The sequence below is a fragment of the Cervus canadensis genome, chromosome 8 (assembly GCF_019320065.1).
Source record: "Cervus canadensis isolate Bull #8, Minnesota chromosome 8, ASM1932006v1, whole genome shotgun sequence".
Taxonomy (NCBI): Eukaryota; Metazoa; Chordata; class Mammalia; order Artiodactyla; family Cervidae; genus Cervus; species Cervus canadensis.
Window position 1 is genome coordinate 32,819,920 of NC_057393.1, and position 12,932 is coordinate 32,832,851.

Sequence of the window (12,932 nt, forward strand, 5' to 3'; positions counted from 1 at the left end):
ACAAGGACGAGTGCGCCAAGGACAACGGCGGCTGCCAGCACGAGTGTGTCAACACCTTCGGGAGCTACCTGTGCAGGTGCAGGAACGGCTACCGGCTCCATGAGAACGGGCAGGACTGCAAAGAGGGTGAGGCTGGATCGCGGCCGGGGTCAGGGCGTGGGGGGTCACCTTGGCTGCCCGAGTGTACCCATGCTTAACAGCCAGGGGCGCTTCTTCCCCAGTTGGCCAAGCCCGGAAATGAGGCTCAGCTTCTGCCTTCCTTCCCTTCTCCCAGCCTCCTGCTCATGAGTGATTTCCCCCAGGGTAGTCACTCCCTCAGGGGGCTCGTAGGGGCCCTCAAGTGCTCTTCTACACTTATTATTGCAAAGAAGTTAAACCCCAGGTTCCAGAATCAGACCCCCAAGGTTTAAATCTTGGCTCTGCTACTTACTAGCTGTGTGACCTTGGGCGAGTGACTTAACCTCTCTGAGCCTCAGTTTCCTCTTCTGTATAAAAAGGACTAAACATACCTCCTTAAAGTTTTTGTGAGGGTTAAATAAGAGAATGTTTAGCAAGTATTTCATATAGGCTGACACATAGTAAGCACTTGAAATGTCAGTAGATATCAGCTATCTATGTCGTAATCTTATTTACCATGCATGAGTCTAGTAAAATAGAACTTGGGGAAGACTCTGTTCCCTGCTCCGTTTGCTCCTGGGAGTCCTTCAGAGCCAGATGGCTTTTGATATCCAGCCACTCTGAGAAAGGCCTTCCCTGCGTGCCTATTCCACCCTGCAAAGGGGGTTTGAGCATCTCGATAAACACACAAGCCTGCTGGCCTTAGCCCCACCACAAAGCCCTGCATGCACAGCAGGGAAGGGAAGAGGTGAAGACTTCACGCCCCACCTGGGACAAGCACTTCAGACTTAGGGGATTTGGGCTGGCCAAGGCCTCCTTGGAAAATGAGCTAATTAAGAATTGAAGAAGGAGCTCAGACATCTTCCGAAGCCCACCCTCAAGGCCAGCGTTCTGACCTGGACACAGGCAGTCACAAGTTGGGTTGAAAGTTGGGTCGGAAGAAGGAGCTGTCATTCTGGAACTTAAAAAAACTAAAAAAAAAACCAAAAAACACTTTCATCTAGCCCCTGCGGTGCAGGGGAGGCCAGGAGGATTATAAAGTCAGCCAAGGTTCCATCAGGTGAACGGGATGGGTCCCCGTTGGGGGGTGGAGCGTCCAGGAGCAGACACCCCACATCTGAATTGTTGCCCTGTTGGCACCTGTTCTCCTCATGGCTGCAGAGCAGAGGCAGCAAGGAGGTGGAACCTCCACACAGCTGCCCCCCACCCTGACCTGCCCTCAACTGCCCCCTTCCCACAAACACACACACCCGCAACCTGCAGCCTGGGAGACAGCAGTGGTACCTCCTCGGGGTCCTCTCCTTCCTAATCAGCAATGGCAAAGGCAGTCCTGGCTCCACCCCTGACCAACAGGTCGCTTGCCTTCTCTCAGCTTATTTTCTCAATTAGAAGGTGGAAAGGATTAAATGAGAGGGTGCAATCAAAGTGCTTACTACAGCGCTCAACACAGAGGGAGACAAATTCTAGCTGTTGGCCAAAACGCTACTTACTGAGCTAGTCGTGGCACCACTCTTTGCAAATAGCATGGTAACCAGGGCAACATCTGTAGCCTCCAATTGAAACTACTTTGGAAACTAAAAGACAGGAGGCATGGTGATGGAGACCTTTGTTAGCGCTCGCCGCGCCTTTCACATGCATTATCTCATTTAATCCATGCACACACCCCCCTCCAAAGGGTGTGCATTTAATCCACGCACACACCCCACTCCTTTTACAAACAAGGACACCAAGGCTTACAGAAACTCCCAAAGTCCCCCAGCTTGTATGCAGTGGAACCAGGACTTGAGCTGAGGCCCATCTGGCCCCAGCGCCTGTGGTCTTAACCAACTCTCCCATATTTCCAATGACAACTGCAATGCAAATAGCAATAGTTAGATGACCTGGCTCCAGGAAGGTAGCGAAGAAAAATACATCAGATCTCTGAGCCGGGGAACCTTTGATTCAGGCCAGCCTCTGCCCCGACGTTCAATGACCATGTGACAAGAGCTCGGGCGGGGGGACACTCTTCCATAACACCTCTTCTGCTGCCCAAAGTGAGCTACCTCTCTCTCTCTCTCACGCTGTCTCTCTCTGCCTGTCCCCAGCCGGCTGTGTACACAAGATCAGCAGCGCAGAGGGGTCCCTGATGAGCCCCAACTGGCCTGACAAATACCCGAGCCGGAGGGAGTGCACCTGGAACATCTCTTCAACCGCGGGCCACAGGGTGAAACTCGTGAGTTATTTTCAAAGTCTGTGAACGACACAGATTTCAGTATCAGGCTGACATGGGTCTGGCTCTGCTCTGAAGCCTGGTGATGTTAATCAGCGTTTCCAGGACTCAGTTTTGTATTCTGGAAAACGGGGCTGCTAGTAAAACCTACCTCCCGTAGCTGTTGTGCAGATTAGAAAAGAGGATGTACCTGAAGCCGTCAGCACGGGGTGGTGGGTGAGCAACACTGTGTAAACAGCATCTGTTCACAGTGGTTCACTCTGAACTGGCACCCTTTACACAGACTTCAAGTGTTGTTTGTGATTCCGTTGTTTGCAGTTATACTATTTTACCAAATGATACATTCTCAAGATATTAAAAAAAATATAGTCAGTCAGAGGGTTGGAAAGTGAAAACCAAATTTCCAGACCCCCATGCTCACTCTAGAAATTACTTTTCTGAACATTTTTTTTGTGAATTCTTCCAGAAATTTCTGTGTTTGTATGCACAGGAAAAAAACATATATCCTTTTCTTGCTCACATTTCTCAAAAGTACTCTATTATTCATATTCCTCTACAACTTAACATTTTCCCCATTAACAAAGAGTTGGACATGGCTGAGCAACTAAGCACTTAGCACCTCGCTGTTGTTAGCTAATTAACAATAGGAGATTAAGTTATGTATGCTAATTCTCTCTTGCATTAAACATATATATCTTCCGAGCCTTTCTTTGAGTTTCTCTGGTGGCTCAGCTGGTAAAGAATCTGCCTGCAGTGCAGGAGACCCGGGTTCGATCCCTGGGTTGGGAAGATCCCCTGGAGAAGGGAATGGCAACCCACTCCAGTATTCTCGCCTCGAGAATTCCATGAATAGAGCAGCCTGGTGGGCTACAGTCCATAGGGTCGACAGGAATCAGACACAGCTGAGCGATTAACACACTCCCACACAAGCCTTTCTTTAAAGTCCTATCTGTGCATATGATTGTGGTAGTCTGCATACCATGCTCGGTTATTGCAAAAGAGAAATAAGTTTTTCCTACAAGTCTTGCTTCTCAACCACCAGGGACTCCCAGATCCTGGAGTGTAAGACAAACCCTCTTGCTTTCTGGAGAAACTGTATTCCAGCAGACAAACAGTTTTTAAATGGGTCATTCTAACTCTGGAGATTGCTAAACTCTTCAGAATATATATAGACGTCCCCTTGAATTATGGACCCCTTGGATTAATATATATGAGTGTCCCCTTGAATTATGGACCATATCTCCAGGGAGAAGGGGAGATAACATAGGAGAAGGTGATGATAAACAGACGCTCACCTGGAGATTTACATGGGTGTTTATTGGCGAGAGCAGTGAGGAGGACAGGTGGATGAACGCGCGCCCAAGTTGGGCAGCAGGTGCTGGTGTCTCTCTGTGCCAGGCCTGGGGCATCGGGGGTAAAGTCAGGGTCCCTGACCAAGGGTGCTCATGTGGGCACCTCCTATGCATGGCTGTCCCTATAGTAAGCACTTTGAGTTGCTCTTCTGGGTCAGTCAGAAGCCTTGAATCTGGGCGAGGGTGAATTGAAGCGAGTGCATTGGAGAAAGGCTGCCATCTGCTGGAGGATGTTCGTCATGGCAACAGAAATCTTTGAAGCAGCGGGGGAATGGCTCCCCCCGGGGTTGGGAACGTGCAATGTGCACTCTTGGAACCGGTGCTTCGGTGGAAGGGTCCCAAGATTTCAATAATTGCCCCCAAAGTCTTTTCCTGTTCTTTGCAGTGGCCAGAGTGAGCCCAGACCTCCAGTTTATCTGAGGCTCATACATATGTGCTAGTTCTTAAATATTTCCTTGGGAAGTGGGTAGTGGGTATTGATCACGCTCTACTGTTTTGCTGCCACAGAGTGTGAGCTGAATGCTTACCAAGAAGCTAGTGTCTGACTGCATGGGGACAGCCGCGGGGCATCCCATGATGGGGAGCCCTCTGGTCCGCCATCCACCTCCCACTGCCCTGCCCACCCTGTTTCCACCGGCCTCCCTTTCCCACTCCTGCCCACAGCCCTACTCCCACTCTCTGGCCCCTCCTCCCTGTCTGTAAGTGTGAAGAGTCTTTCCCATTTCAAGTGTGTTTAACACCCTTACAAAAGCCAATGGCCCCTCTCTTTCTGCCTCTCTACCTCCATCCCTGACCTGTTGCCCCAGCTCCCTTGCTGTGAACTGAGGCTCTTTCCTAGCCCCTCCTGGTAATGTTCTCTTTGTTGCCCCAGCTCCCTTGCTGTGAACTGAGGCTCTTTCCTAGCCCCTCCTGGTAATGTTCTCTCTCCTTCTCTGTCATTTGGTCCAAGTCTTCATTTAAAGTGTCCCCTCTCTTTAAATGCCCCTGGTAGCCACGGGCAGGCCATCAACTAGTCATCTGCCCAGAGCCTGAGAAGTCCTACATTTGGAGCTGCTGAGCCCGGCGCACAGCCTGAAATTATGAGGTTGCTCTGGCCTGCTTTGGGGGACAGGCTTGGGGGGACAAGAAGAAGAGAGGCGGTACAGGAGGGTGATGGTTAGGAGTGTGGTCTGGAGTCAGGCTGCCTGGGAGTCAAGTTCAGCTCCATCCTCTAGCTGGGTGAGCGTGGGCAGGTCCCTTAACTTCCCTAAGACTCAGTTTCCCCTTCTGCACGCTGGGGATACTCATAGCCCTTCCCTGACAGCGTCATCAGAATTAAGTAACAAAATGCAGGGCTCTGCATGGAAAGAAAACTCACCTCAGGCCAGCCTCTCTGATCATGAGCATGTGGAGCAGCGTGCACTTCATAAAAGCGCCGTTCACGTCATCTGTGCCGAGGGGGCTGCACAGTGCAGTGCAGAGGTTGCGGGCAGGGGCTCCTGGCCTCCTGGCCCGAGCCCAGCTCTGCCAGTGGGTGACCCTTGGGCAAGTTATGCGACAGCTCTGTGCCTCGGTTTCCTCACCTGTAAAGTGGCGGTTATCACGGTAGACACCTCACAAGATCATGAGGACTACTACTTACCAAACCCTGAGAACAGCACCTGACCCAAAGGAAGCTCCGTGGTCTCATGGTTAAGCGAGGGAGACTCCGTGAGACACGACCGAGGAGCACAGACATCAACACTCGTTGACACTCTCTGACCCCAGCTGTCTTATCCGCCACGGGGTCATGGTGGAAGTAGCTCACAGGGTTGCTCTGAGACCAAAAGAGGCCAAGTGGTGACCCTCACCACAAGTGTGGCCACCATCGCCATGGGCTCCACGCCCCCCGCACAGCTCGCTGGGCAGATGCGTGTCCTTGTGTCCCCGGAGAGGGGGCCTGCACCCACCCCGGCTGAAAGGACCTGGCCTCACTCGCTGCTCTTTCATCCCCAGACATTTAATGAGTTCGAGATCGAGCAGCACCAGGAATGTGCCTACGACCACCTGGAACTGTACGACGGGCCTGACAGCCAGGCCCCCGTCCTCGGCCGTTTCTGCGGCAGCAAGAAGCCGGACCCCGTGGTGGCCTCGGGCAGCAGCCTGTTTCTCCGGTTTTATTCGGACGCCTCGGTGCAGAGGAGAGGATTCCAGGCCGTGCACAGCACAGGTGCGTGGGCTGGGGCCCTGGCCTTCAGCTAATCCCCATGTGGACCCGAGATAGATGAGTGATGAAGGCAGGAAAAGGACCACCTTTAATTCTGATTATTGTGGGGACGGGAGGTGTGTGATGACGTGTCCCTTTTAAAATGAAACACGAGCAGCCATGCGGGGAGGGCTGTTTTAATGTCTTTGACAACCTATTAAGTGAGCAACCCTTTTTTAGTGCCAAACTTCTTACCTCTCTTCCTTTCTTCCTCCTGCCCTCCTTTTAAACTTTTATTTGTAATTTTGCTGGTTTGTGTCTGGGTGCTGAATGGTGGAAAGAAGTCCTCTGTACCCTCCAAGAAGCAGTTCCAAAAAACCAAAAGTGTTTCTGTTTCCCGTTATTTTTCTCACTTGAAATAAACAGCCTTAATTAGCCCTTTGGAGGAAAATGTTTATGCTTATAACTTACATTATTTACCATGTTAAATAGAAGAAAATCAGTAAGAACATTGGCTCTGCTCTTTAGCCACTTAAAGGATACAGCCTGGGACTTGTTCAGTCGCTAAGTCGTGTCCGACTCTTTGCGACTCCTCTTTGCAGCATGACAGGCTTCCCTGTCCTTCACCATCTCCGGGAGCTGGCTCAAACTCACGCCCATGGAGTTGGTGATTCCATCCAACCATCTCATCCTCTGTCGCCCCCTTCTCCTGCCCTCATACAGCCTGGGACTAGAATCCATGAAGCAACCTGACTTTCTGATCCTCGCCCTCTGACAAAGCAGCGGCAGTGAGGCTCACTCAGAGTCTGCGATCATGATCATGACTTCTTTGAGGTTTTCTGATCCCTTTAACAGCCCCTTCTCCCAGTTTTTTCCCAGAGCCAGAAAATATGAATCAGATGAGACAAAGCGACAGCCAGCATCTTTGAAGCCTGGCTGACCCTGGCCGCGAACTCCCCACTGTTCACAGCTGCATCACCACTTCCCTGGTGACGTTTAAAAGTCACTAACTAGTGACTTCACCCTCTTGTCCCTGCAGACTGAGTGTGGGTGATCAGGGTGCTCAGGGTCCTGCAGGAAACAGGGGCACACTCAGGTGGAGTCATTATTTGAGAAGCTACTAAAGGACTGTTTACAGAGGGCTGGACAGGATGTGGGGACACCACAGGGACAGTGCAGCAACCACTGCTAAGATGTAAGGCTGTCACTCCCCTCGGCCTCAATGACAGAGGTGGGGGATCAGTTCCTGAAGCCTAGAGACAAAAGCAGGCAAGCAGAGGGCCCCCAAACAGGAGCTGCGACTTGTAGTCAAAGGACACAGCCTGTGGTGACCACGCAAGGAGGGGCCTGGGACTAGTGCCCTGACCTCTCTCTTCCCTGATCTGCTAGTGCTGCCTGTGGCCGGATCATGGGGCCAAGGGGCTCATCCATGTATACCCAGAGGTCTGCCTCCAGGGGCCAGGGCAGGTGGGAAGAGGAGAGGAGATCTGGCAGGATGGGTGGGAGGCATCCTACCCTGCTCAGCCCTCACTTCATTGCCAGCCACATCGCAAGAATTTGAAATTTTCCAAAGACAGCTCAGACCTGGAAGAAAATCTAAGCCAGAGCACATTCAGGACTGAGAGCTGGCAGTTGGACAGGACTGGGGCCAGGCTGGATGTGGAGCTCCAGCTGGGCGGGGGACAGCAAGGGGCAGAGTTGGGGGAGGCGGGCAGGGGACCTCCGGGCAAGGTGAACGTTACCGTACAATGTGGACGCCACACCATGGGGTGGAGGCATGGAGCACGCTGAGAACTGCAGTGGGGAAATTTACCTTCAAAATTCCGTTGCTCTCTAATGGCCCATCACTCCCATGTACGTGTTTTTATCATGTGTTATGTAGGATGGGCTCAGGCCAACCAGAGTTACCATCCTAGTAAAAAATAGAAGCTAAAGCTACAGAATACAAGTCCAAAGTTTGAGGCATAGCTCACCTGTAACACCTGCAGAGGGTTTTTGAAAGCTAACCTGTGGTCAGGCTCTCAAATGCAGGTGCTGCTGCTGCTGCTTAGGCGCGTCCAACTCTTTGGGACCCTATGAGCTGTATAGCTCACCAGGTTTCTCTGTACATGGTGATTCTCCAGGCAGGAATACTGGAGAAGGTTGCCATGCCCTCCTCCACCATCCGGACCATCAGGGAAGCCCAAGAATACTGGAGTTGGTAGACTACCCTTTCTCCAGGGGATGGGGATCTTCCAGGAATTGACCCAGGAATCGAACCGGGGTCTCCCACATTGGGGTCAGATACATTACCAGCGGAACTATCAGGGAAGCCCAGATACAGGTGCTGCTGCTGCTGCTAAGTCACTCCTGTCGTGTCCGAATCTGTGCGACTCCATAGACGGCAGCCCACCAGGCTCCGCCGTCCCTGGGATTCTCCAGGCAAGAACACTGGAGTGGGTTGCCATTTCCTTCTCCAATGCATGAAAGTGAAAAGTGAAAGTGAAGTCGCTCAGTCGTGTCCGACTCTTCGCGACCCCATGGACTGCAGCCTAGTAGGCTCCTCCGTCCATGGGATTTTCCAGGCAAGAGTACTGGAGTGGGTTGCCATTGCCCTCTCCAGAAATAACAGGTGCAAGCCAGATCTATTCTGAGGTTTCAGGTTTGAGCCCTCACCAGCAGTTTTGATGCGCTTTTGGCGCCCTCTGCTGGCAAAAATAACAGATTACGGTAAGTCTGTCGGCAGGAGTGAGCCCTTTTCAGATGCTTCCAGGCAACAAAGTGGTAAAGATCCAACCACATCCCACATCCCGGCGACCAGTAGGGCAAACCATCCCTTGGCCCCATATATCCATAACTGGAGAGAAGGAAAGGCTTTTATCCTGGTATCTCTGGTGTTCCCCGAGGCTCTCTATAGCCCAATCTGGGTACATAGGTCCTGGGTTTGTGTGTAAGTGCTAATTTGGATTCCCCAGCGAACCCTGGAAACTCCTGGATCTCTTTTACTCCTCTGTAAAATGGGGTTTTTTTGGAGGAGGAAATGGCAACCCACTCTAGTATTCTTGCTTGGAAAATTCCATGGACAGAGGACCCTGACAGGCTATAGTCCGTGGGTTGCAAAGAGTCGGACACGACTGAGTGACTAACAAAATGGGGCGATGAAACTTGCCTGGCCTTTCACACAGAGCAAACACTAGGCTTTGTAGAGAAAACCGGCCTGTACAGAGGGTGTGGAGAGGGCCGGGGTTGCTGGGGGTGGGGTGCGTGGCGCGGAGCGTGTCCTCTCTGTGCCGAGGGGGCATCGCGCTTCTCTCTCTGCTCCAGAGTGTGGGGGCAGGCTGAAGGCCGAAGTGCAGACCAAAGAGCTCTATTCCCATGCCCAGTTTGGGGACAACAACTACCCAAGCCAGGCCCGCTGCGACTGGGTGATCGTGGCGGAGGACGGCTACGGCGTGGAGTTGATCTTCCGCACGTTTGAGGTCGAGGAGGAAGCCGACTGCGGCTACGACTACATGGAGGCGTTCGACGGCTACGACAGCACAGCGCCCAGGCTCGGCCGCTTCTGCGGCTCCGGGGTGAGTCCTGGGGATGCTGGGGGTGGTGGGCGGTCACCGCGGGGACCCAGAGCATGAACTGAGCGGTCAGACACACGTGGGTCACAGCCCTGGCGGCCCCTGCGGCTGCTTAGGGCCCCAGCCAGGAGGCGCGTCCTGCTGGAGCCGAGAGGGAAACCCGGAGGGTAGTGGAGAGGAGGTTGTGAGGTAACAGGGACCAGGTCAGGAAGGCCTGATGCAGAGGCCAGCTAGGGAAGAGCATCTTCCTTTTAGTGCTGCCTGTTTTTGCAGACTGGGCTTCCCTGGTTGCTCAGCTGGTAAAGAATCCACCTGTAATGCAGGAGACTGGGGTTTGATTCCTGGGTGGGAAAGATCCCCTGGAGAAGGGATAGGCTACCCATTCCAGTATTCTTGTGGCTCAGCTAGCCACTCCTGTATTCTGGCCTGGAGAATTTCATGGACTGTATAGTCCATTGGGTCACAAAGAGTCCCATGCAACTTTCACTTCACTTCACTTTTGCAGAGAGTTTGTCTTACTTTTGCAGAGAGTTTGTCTCCCCACACCCCCATTTTTATTTAGCCTTCAGGCCTTTAAAAAAAAAATTTTTTAACTCTCCTCTTGTGTAGTCTATATACTCCCAATTCTCTCCCCCAGTAGAAACCAAATGCTTATACAAATTACAAATCACTCTTTTAACTATAAACATTAGTTGTGTTCAAGGTCATTATGATTGTTTTCATTATCATCTTTTTTCTGGGCCACCTCCTCAGGACAGGGCATGCCTGTTTTCATCACCATTTCCCCAGCACCTGCCATAGGCCCTGAGTTGACGCTCAGTGAGAGCGTAGACCAGTTCGGTGTCCTGGTCCTCCTCCATCTGCATCATGCTGAGCACTGCCCACACTGGGCTTCCAGCTCTGTCTTTTCCTTCACCTGCAGAGCTGATCACTCAAGCCTCTTTGCAACTGGCCGAACTTACAATAAATCATTCTGGAGTCATTAGTGCATGTGGTAAACTGGCCTCAAACTGGCCTTTGTATGGATCTTTGAATAATATCCCTTCATCTTCTCTCACCCTCCAAAAAAGAAAGGATGACACAGTGTGGCTTAGCTGATGCAGTGCCTTTGAGAGATAAAGGCTTTCAAACTGTGGGGTCCACATGTGGAGGAGAACTTTGAAGGGTCCTGAGCAGTGAAATATATGGGAAGCCCAGTTTGGTTCCATTAGAATCTGGCAGATGGCAGCCTGGGATCCTGGCTCCCCTTCACCTACCACCTGGCAAAAACTTTCTGTCAAATGTAGCAACTCCATCCCAGTTTTGTCCTTGGACAAGACAGAGGCCTCAGCGATGGTCTTTGTCTTAGATCTCCTGGGAGAACATCACAGCGGTGACCCTAGTGCTGGGGATTTACGATATACACTATATAGTCAGAAGACCTGAGGTTGAGGACTATTGAGTTGTGAACTAGATTTTCAACTGGATTCTCAAGCATAGAATGGAGATGGTGCCTGCCTTATAAAGCGACTGTAACTTTACATGAGATGAAATCTGAAAATGCTTCAGCGTGTGTGTGTGTTAGTCACTCAGTCATGTCCAACTCTTTGCTACCCCATGGACTGTAGCCTGCCAGGCTCCTCTGTCCATGGGATTCTCCAGGCAAGAATACTGTAGTGGGTTGACATTCCCTTCTCCAGGGGGTCTTGGAGGGATCAAACTCAGGTCTCCTGCATTGCAGGAGATTCTTTGCCATCTGAGCCACCAGGGAAGCCCTGAAAGTGCTTAGATGCACTTAATTAACCGATGCACTTAATAATAATAGATTCTATATGAGCTGTGCATTTAGAATTGTCTTTGGAAAAGTAGAGCTGGGGCAAGGGGGTGGAGGTGCTATTGGGAGCAGAATTTGAAAAGGTTTTATTTGAAAAGCAGCTTGTTTTGATGTCCTTCAGCGTCTCTCCTGTGTCTTTGTCTCATCCTCCTTATTTTAATACTCCAACCGTAGCCAACTGGCTTAAAGTCCCCCTGGTTTTCCTTTCTCCCTCCCTCAGCCATTGGAAGAAATCTACTCTGCAGGGGATTCTCTGATGATTCGATTCCATACTGATGACACCATTAACAAGAAAGGCTTTCATGCCCGATATACCAGTACCAAGTTCCAGGATGCCCTACACATGAAGAAATAACGTTGTTCTTGAAAAACAGGAACTGAGAATGTTTTTATAACAATAGCACCTTGTGAATCTGCCCTAAAGCAGTGTACAGTATTATTCTCAAACAAAAACTCAAAATCTAGCCTTGGAAGCGTGTGTTTCTGATGAATTTGGCCAGAACAAGGAGGGGAGAAGATATTTCTTTGATTCCGGCCTCAGTGTTACCAATCATGCAGTTTTAAAGATTGAGATTTGATGTCACTGGCTATTTAAGCTTGGCCTGTTTGTTCTCTTTGCCCTTTGCTCCTATGAGGCAGAAGCCTACCCTTGGGTGGCTCTGTTTCTGGATGTGCTTCCATAGGTGTAAGGCAGGCTGACCATGTCTCAGAGACTCAGGGCATCTTCCGTCAGCGCTGGGCAATGAGGATAAAAGACTGGCCATAGCTCACGTGATCCTCACAGCTTTAGCTGGAGACATTAACTCTCTGCCAGGGACACATCACCCAAGAAGCCCGAGAATATGGGTGCTGGGACTAAAACAGGCATCACGGTAAGCATCGTACAGAGGAAGCTGGTGTTTGAGGATCACTGTCACATAGCAAGGAGACCCCCAACTTGTCCTCTGTGTCTTCAGCTCTGCTTGCCCATGTTGGGTTTTCTCCATCCCTAATTGCATTAAGGGTCCAAGGCATCTGTTGTGACTTCAGCAGAACATTTGCTGGTGAGAGTCCCTAGTCTTCTGAAAAGAAGATATCCTGACTTGTCCTCCTGCCCTCGCTGACTTGGAGAAGACTCCACGTGGCCTTGGGATTCCATGGGCCAATAATATCTCTTTCTCCAGCCTTGGAGGCCCTTGCTGTGGTTGACTTTCATTCCTGACAACCAATTCAAACTATATTTGCAAAACGTGCAAAGACATCTTATGGGGGACCATTCAGATCCCTCATGAACATCATTGAAAACTGGTTAATTATAAGTTATGTAAGAATCAACACTTTGTGGAACAAGTCTACCTGTGACTAACTTCCTGAAACTGGTTGGGTTAAAGAGTGCTTTGGTGACTTACTCAGACTAACTAGCGTTCAGTCACCAGCTTTCAAATAGAATTCATCACATTTGGCACTCGCTTTGGAGAAGTGGAGAGGATGTTGTTTACATAATTTTAGAACCGCCAGGTATACTTTAAACAGTGAGGTAGTTTTGAATGGCATTTCATTAAGGCATCTATGGGCATTATGAGCTAAAAGCTGTGGTATGTTAGCTTTAAAAAAGAGTATTTATGTTGGAATAATTTTAAAATAATGTTTACATAACTGTAAGTCCTGTGTGGTTGGTATTGAACACAGGATCGCACATGAGAAGGTTTTTGGTGAGAGTTGAAATTGCTCCCAAGCACCAGAATTC

General features: G+C 50.6%; 1 protein-coding gene across 2 annotated transcripts in view; it reads left to right on the forward strand.

Annotated features, from left to right (window-relative positions):
* TLL2 (tolloid like 2) overlaps positions 1-12,414 on the forward strand; it is a 136,383-nt gene extending 123,969 nt beyond the window's left edge. For both annotated transcript variants that reach the window (XM_043475679.1, XM_043475680.1), the window contains 5 exons: positions 1-126; positions 2,202-2,329; positions 5,653-5,866; positions 9,146-9,396; positions 11,427-12,414. In XM_043475679.1, the coding sequence (XP_043331614.1) occupies positions 1-126; positions 2,202-2,329; positions 5,653-5,866; positions 9,146-9,396; positions 11,427-11,561 (854 nt within the window). In that variant the 3' untranslated portion in view covers positions 11,562-12,414. The remainder of the gene's footprint in view (positions 127-2,201; positions 2,330-5,652; positions 5,867-9,145; positions 9,397-11,426) is intronic.
* Positions 12,415-12,932: the final 518 nt, after the last annotated feature.